This window comes from Frieseomelitta varia, unplaced genomic scaffold (genome assembly GCF_011392965.1).
Source record: "Frieseomelitta varia isolate USP_RPSP 00005682 unplaced genomic scaffold, Fvar_1.2 scaffold_995, whole genome shotgun sequence".
Lineage (NCBI taxonomy): Eukaryota > Metazoa > Arthropoda > Insecta > Hymenoptera > Apidae > Frieseomelitta > Frieseomelitta varia.
This window is the reverse complement of record NW_025110806.1, coordinates 28,405-50,497: the sequence shown is the minus strand read 5'-3', so window position 1 is coordinate 50,497 and position 22,093 is coordinate 28,405. Positions and strand designations below refer to the sequence as shown.

Below are 22,093 nucleotides of genomic sequence, written 5' to 3'. Positions count from 1 at the left end.
TCAGCGCGCGTGACGCGTTTGATTTTGTGCTCGGTTAACTAAGCGTGACGAGCCAATTACCTCGTACGTGGTTAATCATCTCCTATTCACGTAATTGCCAGATCGTTTCCACCCGTTGTTCGCTATTAATCTTTTTCGAAAAATTCAATAACAGGCCGACTCTCCTCGCCTGCTTGACATGCTTGTGAAAAAAATATCTAGTTTCTATGATTGCGCGATATACTGTAAAATCTCTTTCATTTGTCACCATCGCGACTGATCGTAGAATCGATAAACCGTATGAATAAGATTCTACAGACGATGGAACGTACCAAGATCTATCGTTGCAACGCGTTCGATGAGAAAAGGCAATTGAGGAAGATGATGGAACATGGAAACGACGGATACATATAATCTGTGAATTTTTCAGGGGTTGGCTGTGGACTAGAAACATATCCATACTGCTTGATCTCTATTTTCGCGGCTGTTTCTTGAACGTTGTCGTTCCGTTCTTTCGTACATGTATTATTGAGTGCAAGAAAGGTTTCAGTGACAAAAGTCAATTTTAAAGGGAACGTCCTTAAACATTCAAAAGTGAAATGTTTCTCGCATACATCGTTGCTAGATTGACTATAACATTGAAAAATATGATAGATACTGATAGTTATGTGATATATTAATGAGTGAAATAAATTTTAGCTGTAGTCGTTTGGTAACAGAGAGAAAACAACGTTTTTTTAACACTGTTCACTTGAAGAATATACATAGCATTAAAGCGATATAATAATAAAATTTATTTGGACACGATGTACTATACTGTTTAGAAATTTCTTTCCCATGATAAGGTGATTCGTAATCGTAAAAATAAGAAAACAGGTCAAGACACAATTCAAAACAATGCGATTTATAATCATTACTGTGAGAATGTTACAGTGATATTTTTTGATTAATTATGAAAATCTTAATCATTTATCTTCATTTGCTTGGTACAGAGCGGTTATACTGTCCTTCATGATTTATCTGACACTGTGTTGTATTTTATAAATGTTTCATTATGAATCTTATCCCGAACAACTGCATGTTAAAATGAAAATGTATTATGTACCTTGAATTGCGTTGTTTTTTCTTTAGTTAACGAAATAACGTCTCATTATTTACTTGTTTATTTATTTTCACCTTCCTTTGAAACCCAAACATATGTTTCGATAACAAAAACATATCTAAAGAAAACGTGTCGTGATGAAACGGCTAAAAGTGAAGTAATTGTAGCCATGTTTCATTTGATCAACGGGGAACAAGAAGACTTTATGAAAGAGGTATTTTTGCTGAAGTTTATAGATATATTTATCTACCTAAAGTGTTGTTTACCTTGTTATCTACGTTGCATAGTTTAGTTACTGTGTTTGCACATTTGCATATCGTGCGTAAGTATAAATTATATTATATTCAAACGAACCTCTTTAATTTAATCTTATAATATTATTAATAAAAAGAATAATTTACATATTTACAATAACATATTATTAATGAAAAGAATAATTTACATATAATAATTAAGTGACTGATAGTTTTGCAGAGTGACCATGTTGAAATTTTAAAACGATTGAAACATCTGTACCTAACTACATTGAGGAGATTTACGTAGATTTTATGGAGAGTCAGCTGTTTATTAAAAATGAACATTAATAAAACTTGATTCGTCAAACATCTAACAAAAATATTAAGCTTTTAATGGCATTGCATCAGAAATGTCCAATTATTTATGCTCGGGTAATGTACGTTTGATTTTTGGTAAAAAATCTGTGGATACAATAAGAATATCGTAATAGAAATATTATTAGTTCAAAAATTATTTTTTCGTTTCTTGGGAAACGTGTTTTTTTTTTTTTTTTGCCACTCTCATCGTAAGAACGCAATGTACTATGAATTTAAATCATGCTACTTTCAGGTTGGTTAATATTTGACTTAAATATATCTTTAGAAGATGACTTACAAAATTTACTTTGTCAATTTTGACGTAAACGTATGAGCTATAAAATTTAGAGTATATATAAAAACGCAGAATCTGATTAAACATTTTAGTCAAATCAAGAGATCTTGTCGTACCATTATCATATATTTTTACCCTACTATATTTTTATTCTACTCTGTTTCGTTCGACTGCAATATTACTTCCATGATAAAGTTATTCCAAGCGGCGCTTTTCATCAACACAATTTATGCGAACATGTTCCACCATTAGCAAATTAAAGTACTGAAATGCATCGGTTTTGAAGATACAACAATGAAATTTAAATCGATTCTGTAAAAAAGAGAAAAGAACGTAGAATCTCGAATTAAACGTTTTACATACGATAAATCATTTTCATCGTACTTCCGTTCCGTTTTCCTTCATTCGTCATATTAAATATTAGGTTATCGCTTGCCTAATTATTTCGAGCGACGTTTCCCATCAACACGGTTTATGCGAACACGTTCCACCAATTAGCAAATTCAAGTACTGAAACGCGTCAGTTTCGAAGATACAGCCATGAAAATTTAGATCAGAATGCGTAGAATCTAATCAAATATTTTATTCAAATCGAAAGGTACCATATTCATTCTGCCTTACTCGTCATTCTCAATACAATATTCCTCTTTCGAGCGTCGCTTTTCGACGACACGCGAATACGTTCCAACCATTAGCAAATTCAAGTGCTTCATATTTAAAATGAAAGTCTGATCGATGGTCACGGCCGAGCTGACGTGCAATAAAGAAACGACGAGCCCCTCAAAAGAGAGACATTTCAAGCGACGATAGGCGGTCGGTGGTTATTACTTGACGAGTGGCTGCCTGATCATTGACTTTCCTCTTCCACTTGGACGTACAACGGAGATCCCCTCAAACTCCCCAAAGATTCTTCGAGATATCTACCTCTATCGATTCCAGTCACTCCCCTAACAACTGATCTTTCAATCGAACCCTATTTTTCTCGACATACATCGTGGCCTGTGCTCCTTCGAGATATACGATTGTAGCGAGCGAAGCGTGAAACGAAAGTACGAATTCCGTTCGACTATTCCTTGCGTTCCGATAAAGAAGGAGGGGGGGAAAAAAAATGATCGGTCCTGGGAATGATCGGTTTCGCGAGACAGGGTTTTTCGTTTGATGCTTAAGCTTTGTCACGGTTAGTTTGTCGCGTTTCTATTAAGACGACAAAGAGAAAAGCTTTCGGCGTTAAACACGTCCTCGAAGTAAATTTTCGAATTCGTTCCAAATGGAATCGGTTTGTCTTCGTCATTCGATAAACTCGCGAGTTCGAAGCTGTATCAATTCGAGCAACGGCGGAGGGAAATGAGAAAATGAGAAAAGCAGAAAAGAGGAGAAAAGAGGGAAAAAATGGTGGTAATAAGAACGAAAGTATAGACAGCTCAATCGAAATAATATTCCAATAATTGTTTTACGTCTCTCCGATTGATGCGATGCCTGTATAATGATTTCTTTCTTTCTTTTTTTTCATTTCGCTAGCTCGTTTAATTATAATCGATTTCCTCCGCGTTCTCCCAACTGATTGCGAGGCAATCGTCGATAATTGTGGTTCGATAGATGTGGTTTCGCTTCGGAATCGCGCGCGTAGCACGATCGATTTAGCCCTGCCGGTGTTTTCCAGTTCATTTATATTTATAGAGGGTCAATCATCGGATGGACAGCCGAAGATTATTTAATAAATTATTACCGTGGTACAAATAACCGAAATCGATCGAACGTGCAACGCAGAACGCGTTCTCCAACACGGGTTTTCGAAAATATCCGACGGTGCATGCCTTTTGAAACGGGACACGCACAATAGCCGCACAAAGCTGTCTTATCTCCCAGGATGTGAACTAGAATAAATGATAGCAGATAGCCTTCTATCGAGGCGCATTCAATCAATACGCGTGTTTCTAGTTTGAACAAAAGTGCTGCTTCCATCGGATAGACACTTCCGTCTACCGCTCTGTTAACTCGCTTTGCGAGATTTCAAAAAGCCGCTGTGTAGTCGATTCGACAGCGAAGGAATTGTTGCCGATAAATTTCGGAAAAGTGGAGCCACAGGTTTTTTTGAAAACTTCTCACGCGTATTTTCATTCTTTTGCAACGTGTAAGTAACTCGCGGAGTAACACACCAAAAAAGAAAAAAGAAGAAGAAAGAAATGAAGAGCTTGTACGTTATTTCATTTATTAGCATAATCGTACAATTCATGAACATCCAGCACCTTCTCCGGATAATTAACTCATTCGTCGTTTCATTCAAAAATCTTATTCCCCGCGGCACGAGGGAAATATCTCAGCCATTTCGTCCATCACCGACGACGTGACTCTAGTTAACAGTTAGAAAAACAACGAGGACAACGTGTTCTATTATCGTGTTGCGACGCATGCAAATCCTCGAGAAACGCAAACAAATTAGCGGGGGGCGAATTTTCAAGGATGTTTCGTTGATAAGCGTTTGTTTAATGCAAATTAAAAATGGCGAGGAAGGGAGAAGAAAACGGGAAGGAACCGCGGAGAATAGCACACATAGGGGAATTCAGACGTTTTTTTTCTCTTTTTTTTTGCCGGTTCTTGATGAAAACGAGCACCTTTCAAGTACTTTGCCAGCGTGGGATTGGTTAAATTACAAATGGCCCACGGCCATTTCCTCGTTCCAAATCCCATTTTCATCGAGACGCTCGTATTCATACGCACACGGGAAACGGGGGAAAACGTAGAACGGTCCGACGACGCACTCCGCTGAATTCAGCGAAGACACATGAAAGCCTCGTGACGCTTTCGGCTCCGTGTGTAATGAGACTTTGTTTCAGAGAGAAAACGGACCTGAAAATCGAACCTGAAAGACGTTTGTTTGTACCGTGTGAACGAAATGTACGAAAGAATCGGGGACAATCTTACCGCGTTACACACGAAACGCTACTACACGCGTTTGCATCAAACGAACGAATGCTCGTTTGCCCTCTAACCTGATAGGTTCGTGCTCATTTATCAAACCGCTGAGTTTAACGAACGGGTAAACATAAAAACAAATTTAGCCAAAATAGAGAACGAACGAGCATTCCTTCCTTTTTTTGCGCACCGCGCAACAAAGATCTATGGATCTGGTATGGTCTGTTGATGTGAATTCGGTTCAGGTGGATGTTTACGCATTTTTGGGAAACTACAGCGTGCAGTTAAGAAACTACACAGCGTATATCACGTATTTGGTTCAAGGTTTGCCAGTGTGTGTTTTATAGGGAAAAATAAAACTAATCACAAGCATCACGTGGCAAAAAGTCCATAAATGTTTCGTTAAAAAAATTACAACGAAAATATAAACCTGACGTATATAAAACCACGTATGTGACGTTGTCCACGCTTAATGTATGTATTTCAAAGTGTTTTAGACCTTCATCAATACAGAATTGATATCGAAGTATTATTGAATTGATCGTATATCGATTTCGTTGAATATCTTTGGAATTTTGATTCTTCGTGATCAATTACTTTCATGTAAATACTTCTGCATCCTAAGTTTTTGCTTTCAATGGTAACGAATATTTTTTGTCATAAGCAGCGATGTGAAGATGAGTGTAAGACTGATCCATTATTAAACTTGGCCATATTGATCGTTATTTCATATTTTTGTTGATATTTTCTTTTGTCAATGTATTTATGAATTTTCCAAATTTGCTTTCAGCGAATACAAAATTTACATTACGTTCCTGCCTTTATCATGTAAAACGGCATATTTATAAGTCTATCAACATTTCAAAAAGCCTTTGCTCCAAAATTCACATTTTTCACATTGTACTACTACTATCAATGCCAAGCAGTGATATTTTAGTTTTATTTTTACCCATATCAAACACAATAGAATTCAGGTTTGAACAATAGAATTCAGGACACGTTGTAAAAAATATCTAATGCAGAATACTTATTATGTTATAACATTAAAATTACGTAAAGATCCGCAGGTTATTCATAATTAATACACTTAAGGAAGATTAATTCGCATCGATAAAAAGACGATCACTTTCTACTTGTTGAATTGATTTCTCTCTTTCTTTTCAGTATAATGTTTTGCGATCACTTATTCGTGAAATATTTCGTTATATGATACACTAGGAATGTTATATAGGGTGTCCCAATAAATTTGTTAGTCAAAAACTATTAAACCATGTATATTGAAAAATTATTAGTTTAGAAGATATTAATTCTGTAAAATTTATCGTATGATATTCATTGTATATATTCTTGCGTTGATATTGTCCTTGTTTTTCGCGCGTAAACTTTATAAAATTAAAATTAAAATATCTCTTAAACTAACAATCTCGACACGAGTTGTTACTTTCTCGAGTCACGTTGATTAATGAGTGAAAAAACATATCGTTTCATTATAAAACGTACAGGTGATCTTGAAATCTCAAAAGACCCTCTATTTACAAAAAAAAAAAAAAAAAATCAATCATTGCCACATTATGCTGTGTCTCTAAAAACAACGGAGATATTCAAGGTGGACAAAAGTTATCGGGACAGTCGTGTTGTATAAATTGCTGTTTCTCTAACTTTTTATTTCTTCTCGTTCGATTGATTCACCTCTGACAAAGACGCGCGATTGAACGGTGGAAACAGTTCGCGCGAGAGTCCATTATCGCGAGAGGCAACATCGTTCCAGACTGGCTTTTCCCGCGTAAAATTCGAGCACGCATTGTACCGATCAAACAAAGTTCGAGTCGATTTAATTGCACGCCGCGAGGTCGCAATTTTTTTTTTTTCTTTTTCTACCGAGGCACCGACGATCCTTGTTATACAGTCCTTGTTATCGGGAACGCGTTGTCGCGCCTACGGGAAACGCCAGTTAACATAATCAAGGGGAACGAAACTTCATGGCCGCGGGAAACAGTTTGACAGTTGTTGCACGCGGTCCGGTAAAAAGAAAAAGAAAAAAAAAAAAACAGAGAGAAAGAAGAAAAAAAAATAATAGAAAAACCCAGGATCGCTAGCTCGCGGTTGAGCTTCAATTTTATACGCATTCTTTCGTCACGACTTCTCTTTTTTGATGGGGATTCGCCCTTTGCGCGAGCCACGGCCCTAGAAATAAACAAGCTAGAACCGAAATTTTAAACGGACGTAATCTGCGAATTAACACGGAAGTTAATCTAAAAGTGAAATTCTGACCCACATAAACGTTCAGCGTTCCCGATGAATTTGTTGAAAACATACTGTCGTGAGGGGGGATGGTGGGTGGTGGGGGGTGGGGGAGGAAGCGTGAAATTGATAGGAACGCGAGAGCTTTGAGATTCAGCAGCGTGTAACATATGTTTATGTATGTACATAATATTATTTCTTTGGAGGAAGAATTGTCGAGCTTCGTCGTGGTAGTTCGGAGGCATCGTCTTTTCGATCATCGGTTCATTTTTCACGCGGCAATCGTGAACGGGCCCGTTTCGTTCTTCCGAGAGGCAACGCCGTCGAGTATAAATAACGAAACTTCCTCGGCGAATTATATCATGCCCACGGCATGAAATTCTGTTTCTCCTCGTGGTTTCTCGTTCGCAAAGAGAAACACGCGAATACATAAATTGTAGCTAATTGAAAAATCCAATGTAACAAGGAGCTACAGCAGCGATGGTAGCGTTGTAAGATATTAAGGACTTTAGCAAGGAATTTTCGTAATTAAGACTGCTACTTTTTGATCTGAACTTATTTACACGAGGGCAACGTATGCGAGAAAGTACTTTTCCTGGTACGCTTGATTATTTTGAAAATTGGATTTAAGAAAAAAGCTCCGTGAAAACTGCTTTCAATAGAAAGTATTTTATTTAGGAGTAGCTTACCGCGCGAAATATATTTTACACTTGCTACAAACTCGGAAGGAACAATCTTGTAGATAACAATCATCTTTGCATCTGTGACTATGAAAAAGAACACAATTTCAAAAAAATTTACATTTATATATTAATTAAATTATACAATGTAGGATTTATGTGTCTATGATGAAAAAGTGTATGAGAGTGAATTTCATAAGTTGAAAGAAAAAATGAAATTTAATAAGAAGAATTGGTGTTATGAATTTTATATGAATATATCGAAAGTGAAAGCGCGCAATTGTCAAACGTTCTAACAAATACAATAAATATAAGTAACTTTAACTTTTATAAAAAAAATCGAATGTTTGTGCAACAATTAAAAACTCTAAGCAATGATTCTATGTGGCATATCTCTCTTTTGCATGAAGTTTATTGTGACACATATGGAAAATAATTATATACATATACATATATGTAAAATCATAATTTTGTCACGTATACTTATGAATTATGGAATAATAACTAGACTCCAGAGAGATGCCAGAATATTAAGATTTCATTTCTCAACATTTTGTGGCGAAGCTACAAAACTTTTGCACTGAACTCCTTAATTGAATTCTCGGAAAATATAGGAGTAATCTTCAGGAGTAATTACACTACAAACACTGAAAAAATAGGTAGAAAAGAAGATATTTTTTCGCTTAAAGCTTACTCTCGTAACAAATAATGTTAAAATAAATACACTTAAATTTGATTAATTCTAAACTAAATAGCAGCTTATTCTACATGCAAAAATAAATAGAAGAATATCAAATCTTTCCATTTAAGACCTCTCATTGTAAAAAGAAAATAACCTACACGTGTACCTGATAAATTCTCAACTTCCTAGAAAATGGAAGCATTATGAATAATATGAAAAAATTCTATCCTACGTTTTTTTCACTTATCTTCGCACCTCTGAATAACAACATTCGATTGTCTATTCCTGTCAATTCTGCAATTAATCACATTCAGATATATGCTTGACAGACTTTCAATCTGCATTCCTTCGAAAATAGAGTCACGAATGAAAACATGTCACTCTTCTTCTCGATTTATTTTATCATGCAGGCTGTACGATCGTTGCATTGTGCATTCCGCTTCTATAAAATAAAGATGGATATGGAATAGAAATTTCTCACCTTGGTGTCATTGTGAATAAGACGCAGTCGAAACTTGGACAGGATGTTCATTTCGTTGACCCGTTCGACGGCCAGCCTGGCTGCCTGCAGCTCGCTGGGTCCTTCGGGTCTAGGTTCGGAGCCTTTTGTCATCTCGAAGAGACCCAGGACGGTCACGTTTATCTTTTCGGATGATTTCACGTTCGACACTGTGACACTGACTTCTTCGATTTCCTCCCTGTCTTCCTCACTGACGCGTGATACGTTCACCGAATTCTCGTCATCGACAGTCGACGTCAACGTCGGCGGAGACACGGAGGAGACGAGCTTCTCATCCGGAGAAGACTTTCCGCCGGCTATATTGGAGGATCGTCGGCCAGACGACGCGCCAGGTAGCCAACGATCGTCCGTGATCTCGTCGGCCTTCTCGTTCTCCTCGATCGCCGCTTCCTGTCTTCGTTCTTCCTCCGTGTTTTCGTCGACCTTGCGATGCCGATGAAGGACGTCCCGACCAGGACTTTTGGGAAGATCCGGCGACATGGTCGATGGATACGCTGCGATCGTTGTTTCGACAATGTCCACCTTAGGCGGTCCGAAGTGCCTTCTGTCAAACTTTTCAACCTGAGGCGCTACAGGCGGCTTGTACGTGACTTTTATAGGGAATTTCTGCGAGCCCTCGAAGCCCGTAAATGGCTCCTCGATGCTCTCGTTCGAGGCCGGTGACAGATCGCCATTCACTTCCGTCGAATGAACTGGATTCTCCGTCCCATTGTTTCCTTTCGCTTCGGGATTATCCGCGATTTTATCAGACCTATTTCTTCTCGCAGACCTCGAGCCGTCCACTCCCGCGAGTTCCTCGCAGTCGTGAAACGATTCTTCCAACTCTGCCAGACTCGGTCCCGTTTTCCTCTCGAACTTATGCTTTCGGCCGAAGTTTCTCTTCGCTCTCATCTGGATGTGCTTCCTGTCGCGATTCGTCGACGCCGTGTCAACGATTTGCTCCTTGATATTGGCCAATCGCGCGTCATTCTCCCGGCGAAACTTGCGCTTCCGGTGGCGTCTGTGGGACCACTCGCCGTGCGTGATAGTGGCCAGTCGCGAACGATCGTCATCCTTGCCGAATAATTTGACGAGCCTGCTCGACACGTGGTTAACTCGTTTCGACGCGCTGATTCTATCCCTTCGCGTGGCTCGATCGTCGTGAACCACCGTGAACCCAGCGGGTTGGCCCGACGAGCCGAAGATCTCGTACTCGTTCAAACCGTGCTGCATCCATTCTCGGTGATCGTCGACGACTCTTCGTGAATATTTTCTCTCCGCGGTGTCGGCGGCTAGGTAAGGGAACGACGCGAGATCGTGGCTCTGTGGTCTGGCCTTTTCGCTGCACGGTAGGACGCCGCGAACGGAGACAAGGCCGAGAAGGAGAAGGATCAGGTTGCAAGGGAGGTGAAAGGTCTCGGAGGATGAGAATGGCAGGAGGAGACGAGAGAGATCGCGGCGCGCGTGGACGCGCGTCATAATCAGTCGCCGTCGGTGTTTCGACGACCCAGGGCGTCCTGCCGGCTTCTACTCATCTGAAAATCAACGTGACACACGTGACTCTCAGCGGAGAACAGCGTGATAGCCTCATAAATATGCACACGTCCCTTTAAATCGCGTGAATTTACAGTTTATTCAGTGTTGTCTGCTAATCGAGACTTTTTTTTGGGCGTGTATTATGTGGCGTACACTGCGTCGTGTGTATATTATTTCGAGGACGACCTGGTGTATTAACAAGCGTAATTAGCAGTGTCGGGCCAATATAATGTTTTAACGATTATTCTGCCTTTTAATCAAATTTATCGCCACGGATATCGTGCGCCATTTCGATGTATATTGTATATATTCCCTCCTCTTTATTACGATTAATAAATTTCAGCGACTCTATTCGCGGCTAACTACCAGCATCTGTCAACATCAACAACATTAAATATATAGTACGTAGTGTGTAGGTTTCATCGAGATGTATCTCACTCTCTCTCTCTCTCCTCTCGCGCGCGCGGATATAAAAAATCGGAACGCGCAATCTGCTTAATACGTCGCAGAAACGGGAACACATGCACACACAATTGTATAGACCATGTTAATGAGCTCTAGTGCCCTTTTATCGTATCGTTTAGAGAAGCTCGCGACCTTCCTCGCGACGAGGAGCTACGCACGCGTAAACCATGACAGCGATTAAACAATGGGATTTAGTATAGTCGCCTCCCTTACGCGTTACGTAAGGTTGTATTATACTTGCGAACGCGCAGTCCCTTGGCTGGCACGCCAACAAACGTTTTAACGTAATTGACTTTCTAACGACTGAGGACCATTGTTACGCACCTCGGACACGGCTTTTCAAGCTGCCACGGCCGATGCTGAGGCTTTATTGCGCGGTATTCTCACTGTTTCTTTTTTTTTCTTTTTTTTATTATTATGCATGAAAATGCCGATCGAGTTTCAAATTTCTATGCATAGACGTGTCGTTCGTGTAAGGTGCATCTCTACGTACGTACGGGTTTCGCAATCGCCATCAACGGAGACAATTTCAGCCTTCTACTTATTCTAGATGAAATGGTGAAATTCGTGGCGCAAGTTTTAGTAATAAGTTTATCTGTCCTATTTATTCGTTCGATCTAATTTGTCAGCGTCATTTGTATAGCGTCAAATTCAAAGAGCTCATATGCGCTATGAAAAAATAAATGATGAAGTTAGATTTGCAAATGCTTTTGTTGACAATTAACGGACGGATATTTCTATATTTCACTTGCGTAGAGGATCCTCACGTATCAGTCAATTTCATATCGTAATCTCATTTTCTCTAACGTTATGAATCGCTTGTTTCGGACTTGTCACAATTACGTTCGAGAACTATGAATGCCTATACGTATTTTCGAAAAGGTGATGCATTGAATGCGTAATTGTAATATATAATAATATTAATAATAATATTTTGCTGAAAATATTTTTTATAGAGGGTGTTCTGTTTATCTCGCGAGAAATTAAAGTTATAAGAAAAATGTTATTATTGATGTAAAGTTTGCTATAAAGGGGCACATTATGTAACATTAATGGTATTTTTATGGATAGATTTTGATAGAAGGGATTTGAAGGTCAAGTTGATTTTTTTTCAATATAATTTTACATTTTACATTTTACATCAGAATGCAGCAATCAATTTATCTGAGCATTCTCTAAGAAAAAAGTATCAACCTATTTACGTCGAAAAAATTGTCACTTTAATTTTGTAGAGCTTATCGCGTGATAGACAAGGACAACATAAACATCGTTCGCATCTATCATCTCATATGATAGGTTTCACAAAATTAAAGAGAAAATATGCCCAGAGTATTAAAAAGGAAATTACACGATTCAGTCTAAAAAGAATTGAACTTGAAATCTTCTCCATCACATCCTACCCACAAAATACCATTAACAAACAGTTTTTGCAACAACATTTTTTTTTTATAGAAGATATTTCCATTTTACGAGATAAACCCTGTTTATTAGAAAACAACGAATACATGTATTACATATGATATTTAAATTGACTGAAGATTAATCAAGTTTCGATACATTTTGTCCATTCTAAACAGTTTTATGATTATTATCAATCAAAATCGTTAGTCGATTCTTGTCAACTTCGTGATTCATTGTTTATGATTATATTTCCTAATCTAAACTTCACATACGAGTAGCTTTCTATTCAAGTAATTTTTACTTTGTTGATATTGAAGTTTTAAAGTGATCCACTTCCTATGCTTTAAATCTAATAAATCCAACAACGTTCAGTCGAACGAAATTTTGAGTAATTCGAGTAACACTTTTGCGAAATCCATCACTCCTCCTGCAACGATCTAATAATTTTTTCTTATCGTCTCGTGGAAATATTCGCTCAGCCGGCAACGTTTTTAAACTTCTTCCTTTTAACTCACTCCGCCTTTGAAAGACGAAGCGTCGCTTTCAACGAGGGGAGAAAAATTTAACGGACCTTTCGTTTCATCGCGTCTCTTTCAAACATTCCGCGTCTTCGCCTTCTTCCTCCCCGAACAACGAAATGCAAATGAATATCGGCGGCTTGGTTCTAGCAAATCTAGTTGCCGGCTCTAAGAAATCACGTTCTCCGAATATCGACAAGTTCGCCTCGAGTCTTTCTCGGTATCGTGTATATCTAATCCCGCCCACCGTTTTATTTCGAGCAGAGAACGGAACCGAGCGTAGTACAACACTGTGGTACTTTCGATAGGCACTCCGGTTGATAGAAGAGTGGAGGCTGCGAAGCCTAGTGTAAGGGTGGATGGACCTCTCGACCCCCTGACCTACCACACCACGTAAACTTGAGCTTCTTTGCGCTTGGTCAGACGAAAGAAAGAGGACGTAGACTAATAGTAGCGTTATGAAGGGAGAACGGATCGACGATATTCGCGCACGTATACGAAACATGTTGCCAAAAGGTTCCCAAGTGACAAATTGTCCCTGTGATCGAGGCACAACCGACCCGTAGGTAATTTTACACGTGAAAACAAGCCGAGAGGAAAGAACAAAATCTTTTTATTCGAGACGCCATTTTCGAGAAACTCGAGTTTGGATAATTTTACACCTGGGTGGGAATGTACGTTAATCTGAAAGGAGATTATTCCACGCGTGAAATTCACCCGGCCGATAACTTGTAAAAATGTTTTCACAAGTCCTTTCATTTCCGAGAAAGTTGAACTTAAAAATTAGTAGTAGAACTAAGTATGAAACTTATAATTGACGTGCAAGAAATAGAAATAGGTTGACAATACAATGAAGAACGTAAACTCTTAGTCGCGTATCTTACAAAAAGTTACTCGAACTTTTAGAGATACACAGTCGCAATTCTACGAAATTTTTTGTGAAAAACTACGAATTAATCGTTTCGACTGCTTTGGCAGTTCTAAGTTTTTCTACGTTCTTCGTTAAACTTGTATTTTCTTGAAGTATTACAGAAAGAAAATTGCAGTCTATATTTTTATGTAACTATCGTCTTTAAAACTGTATAAACTATTTAAAAATTATATAAACTATCGCCTTTCAAACAGTGAAACCTCCTCTCTCAAAGATTATATTACCACATTAAACAAGCGTTATCGCAATCATCGATCATACAAAATCGGAGATCGGAGAATTGATATCTGGCCGGGGCATATGCGAAAGAGATTTTTTTTTTACAAGGATCCCAACGATCCTTGACGAACCGAAGCGTGTAAAGAAAAACCGTGTAAAAAGATCAAGTAGTCACGTAGCGCGTCTTGGATAGGATTTCTAGGAGAAATAAGTTCACAGCAAAAAATCCGTACCGTTGATGGATCGTACGACCCATATGATTGCTTTCGCGCATCTGGAAACAGAATGTGCCGTTCCCTGGAGGTATCGGAACAAGGATTACTACTTTCGAATTCAATACTACATTCATTTCGTTCGCGTTCGATATATGTGTGTACGTACCTTTACGACGGTTTCACGAGACGCGATATATCGATATCGTCGCTGCGTTAGCGATGTCTGAGCACCAAGAATTTAAAAGAAACGAACTACGATGGCTTGATCATCGCCTATGGATGTTGTGTCTATCTTTACCAATAATAATGAATAATTAATTGTAACCTTGAACCCGTTGCCTCACGATTTTCTTTCCAATCTTCTTGGATAGTTTTAAAAATTATTTCAGATACAAAGCGTCGAAACATTATACGTGACTGTCACTCGTATTATTGTTAAGGAAATTAAATTTAAAATTCGGATTGAAATTTCGTCTTTTTTTTCAAATCCAGACCATAATCTGTACTACGAGTGCGATTCGATGTTTACAGGGCCTTAGGAAAGTAACACACAGTGAGCACAGAAAATGTTCATAACGAAAAATATTTTAAACTAACTCTTGCAACTTTTTGAAGAAAGAACGTAGAGGAAATTTTAAGCGATCGTTGTTTAAGGAGGGACTTCAATCCTCGGCATAACTTTTCTCGTATAACAACTGTTAAGTATTTGTAACAAGTATTTTTATTTATTCCCTCCAAATGGCGTAACAATATTTTGAAGAGCTCAAGTAAAAGTAGAAGCTTTACGCTTTCAAGTCAAAATACATTCTTCCCTCGCTTTGCTAATTTAAACGTCTTTATCGACTACTGAAGGATGTTTTTCGTAACTGGAGCTATCGTGATCTTGAAGATTGAAGTCTCCCTTTTACGACGATCTCTTAAAACTTGCTGTACGATTCTTTCTTTCTTTCACAAAGATGTAAAAGTTTAAAATACCGACAATTTTTCCATCTGTGTACGATTACTTTTCACACTCATTGTAGTTGTTAATATTAACATTAGGAGCGTAAATTAATTTTCAGAGCTTTGAAACATTAAAAGTGTACATAATATGCATATAAAGAGTTTTTAATATACATATAAAAGAGTTTTTATATCGGATTATATGTACGTCTAGATAATCCTATACGCAAAAGATCCTAGTCAATTACCGTACCAGAAACGGAATGTGCGTGGAATGTGCATATGGAGGGATTAAAAAGATGCGATGCACTACGAGCTGCTGAAACCGAATGAAACAGTTACACCAGAGAGTTATCGACTGTACAATTTGAAAAATGCACTTGATCAAAGCACAGCCTGTTTAATTAACAAGCAAAGCCACAGCCACTTGCATATAACAATGCTTGCCCATATGTCGTTTCAACCCTTTGAGTGTTTAGTCTGTAGTAAAATAGAGTAAAAATAACTTGAGATTGAAATAATTAATTTACTTATTTACAAGGTTCGAAGAAGATGATATATAGATGTAGTACATCACTGAACCAATAACGACGAAAACTTTTCGACAATTTAAACTATTGTAAATTCCTAAGAAGAAACATCATGCAGTATTCCATTTAGTCGTATTTTTAAGCGTAAGATCTTTACTTTTATAATCTCGTTCGTTCATTTTTTCTAAAGATGATTTCACATCATCGCAGAATATAAAGATACATTTTTCTCTCTCGAAAATTATAAAAATTCAAACGTTTCTGAATACAGTAAAAAAAACTTTTCTTCGTGTCTAAATCCACCATGATCCTAAAGATTGAGATCTGCTCTTTAAGAGATTTTATTAAATTTTGAACGTTTAGAATTAAACGACGAAGTTCAATGAAGCGCTGAAAAATATCGTATAGCAAATTTTAAGGGCTCCTTGCAAAGAAGAGATCTCACTCGTCAAAATAATGGTGAATCTGAAAATGATTTTTCAATGTTTTTAGAGATGCTTGAATTTCTGCAATTCTCTAAAAAAAGAAAAAAAAATATCCTCACTTTCCTACTCGCTACGTATAATATCAGCTGTTTACAATTCTTGTGCAATAAAATACGCTTTTAGTGAATTTCAAAATCAATTCACATTCCTGATAATGACCATTCCAACTCGTGTGTTCCATAATTGGAAATATGTTAAAAGCAATGTTCCATGATGACTCTACTCTGCACGCCGATAAAACCGTCCGCCGTCCGAGGGTTAAAAACGTAAGTTGACAGTAATCGCGAATGATCACTCGCCCCGAGTCGAAAGGTCAGCGCGGTGCGAACCGCAGAACAGTTTTTCTCGATTTTTCCGAGATAAACGTATTCTACCTCGCGAACGCCGAACGCCAAGATATATTTCGAACAGCGAAAGTTCGAAAGAATGGGAACGAAACAAGAGGAAAGAAGGAAAAAAGAAAACACGACAGAGAAGGAGGAAGGCAAACAAATTTTCCTGGAAAGTTCATTAATTTTTACCCGAAGTTCCCGCGCTATCGCCATGAGAATCCCGCTCCGTTGTTGTGAAACGTTGGCGGACGCAGGTGATTTCTCGTAAATTATATACCACACCAGCAGCTGCCTAATCCGTCACGGATTTATCAGCGAAACTACGTTTGGGCCGTGAAATTTCACTTTCCCCCGAAGAATCTCGATCGAGTCTCGTTTTTTACTTTTTAAACTCGTCAGGGCAGCTCATCGCGAGGCGAAAACTACGAAACCTCGTTCAAGCGTCCGCGAAATTGGACAATGGACAACGGGGAGAAAGTTTCAGGGACGTAAGCTTGAAGCAGTGCGCGTCGAAGATTAAAAACTCGAGGTCTCGGCGAACGTTCGCCGTCGCGAAATGACGATCGTTCATAAATGAATTTATGATCAATTAAGTTTACTTCGCTTCGCCGAGATCGCTGCTTGGTTCGTTTATTTGTTCGACGACCATTATTCGCGCACGACTTCGTGCGAGTTGCTTCGCAGCCGCTGGAAAAACGGAGGCTCGGAAAATTGGCGATAGAAACCTTGTTTCCTCGTCGTCGGAGAAGATGAAACCAGATTTTTCGAAATGGCGCACGAAACGAGAGGCTGGGCTTCAAGTTTCTGAAATTCGCCCGCGGTATCTCAAAGAGCATCTCCGATCTTTGTCAATATCCTTTTCTTTTTCCAAAAATTACGCAACAACAAACTAACAAACTTGAGACAGATATTTTCCCAAGAAGATAAACGGAGATTGTGCATGCGGAAGAAATTTTCGCAAACGATTTGCCACTACTGAAAGTTGATACTTGGTAGACACTTTTCTTTTTTTTTCCTTTTTTTTTTTTAATTTTTAGATGAAGTTGATACTGCAGAGAAATTTGCTCGATTTAATCGAATAACTATGGGCTCCCGATATTCGTAAAAAAAAAGGATCGTTGAAAGTTGGGACGATATTTTTACGATATTCAGGTCAGACGAAAAGAGATGAAGTAGTACGAATTACCGTAAAATCACGTAATATCGCTTCAAACGTCGCATTTTTCTTGGACAGAATACCGAAGAAATCGGCGCCGACGATTTCTTCGAATACCTCTCTGTGTCTTTCTCCCTTTGTTCCAATTTTTTAACTCTCGAACATATCTATTTCTTTTCTTTTTTTTATAAACGTGTCACTTTTTAAACGATAATCGTCCCACAGCTTTCGGTACAGACACCTATGTACGTCCGTTTATTCTCTTTTCCACCAAAACCTTACTCGAACCGTGATCCGTAAATCGATCGTTTCAATGGCATTCTTTCAGTATATCTTTCATCCCCTGGAAAATACTCGTACGTTTCCCGTTCTCGTGCGTCCGATCGAGCTTTAGAAAAATATACCCCGTTCAGTCTCTGTTTCTCGCCGCCGCGTTCGTTTCCACGTCGTCGTCGTCGTCGTCGTCGTCGAATTCTCGTCGCTCACCGCGGCGAAGCGCTTTGTAAATACGTTTTCACGCCGTTTGTTCACGCCGCACTGCGAAACGACGACGACAGCTCATGATTGCGTTTCAATGATTCCAATTGTTCATCCGTAACGAGGCGCCGTATAATCTGGTTAACCCGCTCGTTCCCAAACACACAGCGATCGTCCCTGCCGTGTTGTTCGCGATCTATTCGCGAGAACGATGAAACAATTTACATTGTCGGATGGGGAATAATGCGACGCAGAATTATACAGAGGACGAAGGTTGACAACCAGTTGCCAGATCGTGGCGCGAGTCGTTCGTACGTGTTTTGATTTTTGTTCGAATTTTCTTCTTGAGAAAATGAAGAGTGTACGAGCAAAACCGGGTGACAGAGCGGCGCGTATTCCGATGAGAAACTCTCGTTGGGAACCCGTAGCGACGATCTCAGCGCGGAAGGTGTCGCGTCGTAGCAACCGCGTCGCGTGCTGGCGGTTCGCGCACTGTTGGCTCCGTGGAATTCTGCGAGCCTCGTCTCCTACAGGAGTTCTCGTGACAGCCTGTCCTGGTAATGCGCAGACGCTCGTTTCTCTTGCGTTTTCCCTCGAACGAGGAAGGGTACGGCTTCGTTCATCAAATGACTATTTACGCGTTGATTTCCTTTCGAATTTCGCTTGCCTGCCGTTCAATCATCCCCATCCACAAGCCCCTTATTGTCCATCGTCCCGTGCAAAGACGATTCCGCAACCTTTTTCCACCCGTATGTGAAAGTTTCCGATTCAGGTTCTTCGTGAACTGAAATTTTCCACTTCCTTTCTTCCGCCAAACGTTCTCAAACTTCGGTCAGACTTGTGGGAAGGAACTTGCGCGAGAATGCCTCAGTAGCGCGCCTCGCGGTCGGCACCATCACCACGAAGGGTGATTCTCTCTCTCTCTCTCTCCTCTTTCATTGTTTCGGGATCACCTCTCGGTCCGAGCGGTGAATTCGCGATTTTTCTGACGAGATTGTGATTTGGTCTTTTCATCGCATCGATGAATCGTGCGCGGCGCAAACAATCGTGTCAACGCGAGCCGGAAAACTTCGAAACACACCTGCTGAATAATGTTTCTATCAGGTGTATCTACATGCAAATAAGGGAGCGTCAATTGTTTCCGAGGGTGAAAGTAGCACAAATAAATTGGCTTGCTCGGGAACCGCGAACGCAATTTCCACTTGTCTTACTTGCAGCCGATGCAAATATGCAACAGACTCGCCGAAGCAGATGGTAACCATATTAGCAGTCAGTTGCCGTAGCCACGATGCTCCCTAATATCCTTTACCAATTTCAACTGATCGTTTATTTTATGCCCGGACACAAAATAATTCCATAAACGATCGGGCGAGTACGTGATTCCCGGCTGGAAATGGTAATTTTGTTTCTCAGCTTGCTTCCCAACCGTCCCAGGCGCGGATACTCTTTCAATTGGAAAGAAACACGGTTTCGAATGTATCAAATTAACGTTTCATTTTATCCCATTTAATGGGGAAATTGAGAGGGAGCTTGGAAAGAATGGGAAAAGGAGGAATGAAGCTAAGAGAGATAGTTCGATTGACTGTGAGAATTAGAGAAGAAGAAAGTAGCAATGTTATAACAGCAGAAATTAAATTGTTAGCAAAATAAGATGGACTTAATTGAATTTAGGAACGGGTTTGTGTATAAGTGTTGAATCTTACCAGTAGATTGCAGATATTTGTGCACTTTTATATGTTCACCAACATTATTGAAGAAATCTAAATGTCTCCTCTACATATTGTTGTAGTTAATACAATTGTTTGGATATTTTATGTATTCTTTACTCTACATTGTTTGTTGCAGTTTTGCACCTTCAGATTTTCCACAAATGCGTAAAAATACGCAGTCTAGTTATCAGTTAGAAGATGAGGGACGAATCAGTGTAAGGTTAAAAAATTATTTAAAAAAATTCGTTCCTAGGCAAAAAGAACCGAGAGAGGAATAAAATTTTACTGCAGATGAATATCGCTGAATACGTGATATCTCGGCAATGAATAAATTTTTATTTCGACGTACAAATTGTCATTCTACATTCTATAAATTCGAGATACAACTTGTCTGTTGCTTGATTGCTAATTTGAATTTCAAAAGGAGAGAACGACGTTCTGAAGCGTAATTGAAGACTAATACGTGTTTAAAATTAGTCTTTTTCAAAAAATATTAAAATTGAAATATAAATATGTAAGGTGTACATATATAAATGAAGAATATAAAAGAATATTGCACCAGTTAATATTTAACTATTATTTATACGATTTAAATCTACGAAAATGATCAAAAAAAAAAAGTTGAAATCATCACAAAGAAGAATCCCTGAAGAATCAAGATGAAATGAAATCGCAGATTCGATTCCCTTTTCGCGAATTCAATCCTCCTCCTCCTGCTCCTCCTCCTTCCTCCTCTCCCTGATTACGTGTTACAGATCATAACGAGTTCTACGGAATTTCGTAGCGGCAACACGTACGATAGAAAGAGAGAACTGGTGAAATTTATGCAAATCGGTTCCAATCGAGTTATCGTATTGCAAGGAAGTTGCTCCATCGGAAGTTGGATCTTTCAAGGTCTTGTCTGGCTGTCATAGGCAAGTCAATCGGACGAACGCCGCCGTTTTACTTCCGAAGCGATTGCCTCGGATACTCCGGAGAATAGAGATCGGATACAAGACGGAATGTTGGGTCACCAGAGAGAGAGAGAGAGAGAGAGAGAGAGAGAGAGAGTGGCCTTTGTACTGGATGTCAGCCACGAACTCGCTGCAGTTCCAATTTGCTTTGCTAGTTTGTGCATGTCATCTATCCACGGGTACGGACGCTCGATCCTCGCTGTTATTAGATTACGAAGACATTACCAATGAGAGCTGGCTGTACGAAACGGCGGCACGTGGTTACGTGATTACGCACGTCCGTCCAACTTGCACTGTTCGACCGCACAGAAGCCCAACTTCTCGCTACTATGCCAATATCGCACGTTCGCGCTTTCTTCGAGATCGGCAGAAACTAGTTGGTGAAATGTACGGCGTAATGGATTCTATTCGAGGACGAGGTGGCGACGAACGCTGTTTCTACTTCTCCCTTAAGCTGCCTTTAGCTCGACGCATTAACGCTACGATCGATCGTTTACCGATCCGAAGCCGACGATCTGTCATCGACTATTTGTCACTTGTATCCAACATGTATATTTTGCTTCTATTCAGTTGTACGAAGCTGACACTTCGTGGAAATTTTCTGTGGAGATTCTCTGTCGTTTTAATATTTATAATAATAATGATGTGCAATTGGTAAATTAGCAAATCAAGATACAATAGTAGTAAATAGAAATTGAGAAAGACAATGAAAAGTACAAATTGTTGACAATTTTTTCTACATTTAGTTTAATAAATTATTTCAAATATGTATGTTTATGTTACACTTATACCTATTTATTCCACAACGAACGAATAAGATTCTAGAAAAAAGTAATTCGTATTGTAGGATATTCTTGAATTTGTCTTACATGTCTTACATGTAACTCTCATAGTATGACATTTAGAAAAATTCTGATCCAACACACATTTTAATTACAGATCATCTAATAAAATCAGATTTGCATTCTTGAAACTGAAATTTTTGTTTCCTCAAGTTTTTCTGGTTGGTTTCCAATTATGCCTCAATCTCAGAAAATTCGCGTGAATCGCGTAATTTGGTCTTACGATGTTACTTATACGATTTACGACGAATTTGCCCAGATGTTACGTTCGGAACTGTTAAATTGCGTTAATGCTTCGTAGCGGTGGCTCGGTTTGTTTTTATCAAGAACGCTCGCCCCGCATGCTTTGTTAAGTATTTTAACCCATTTGCATCACGAGACGGAACATTCAGCAAATA

At 39.0% G+C, this 22,093-nt stretch overlaps 1 protein-coding gene across 2 annotated transcripts in view; it reads right to left on the bottom strand.

Moving 5' to 3' along the window:
* LOC122538410 (gamma-aminobutyric acid type B receptor subunit 2) overlaps nucleotides 1–18,902 on the bottom strand; it is a 57,864-nt gene extending 38,962 nt beyond the window's left edge. The window contains exons 1-2 of one of the 2 annotated variants that reach the window (XM_043672452.1): nucleotides 17,745–18,902; nucleotides 8,967–10,519 (exon numbers count right to left, since the gene is read on the bottom strand). In XM_043672452.1, coding sequence (XP_043528387.1) covers nucleotides 8,967–10,463 — 1,497 coding nt within the window. In that variant the 5' untranslated portion in view covers nucleotides 10,464–10,519; nucleotides 17,745–18,902. The remainder of the gene's footprint in view (nucleotides 1–8,966; nucleotides 10,520–17,744) is intronic. The other variant, XM_043672451.1, reaches the window with a different exon arrangement.
* Between the last annotated feature and the right edge of the window lie 3,191 nt (nucleotides 18,903–22,093).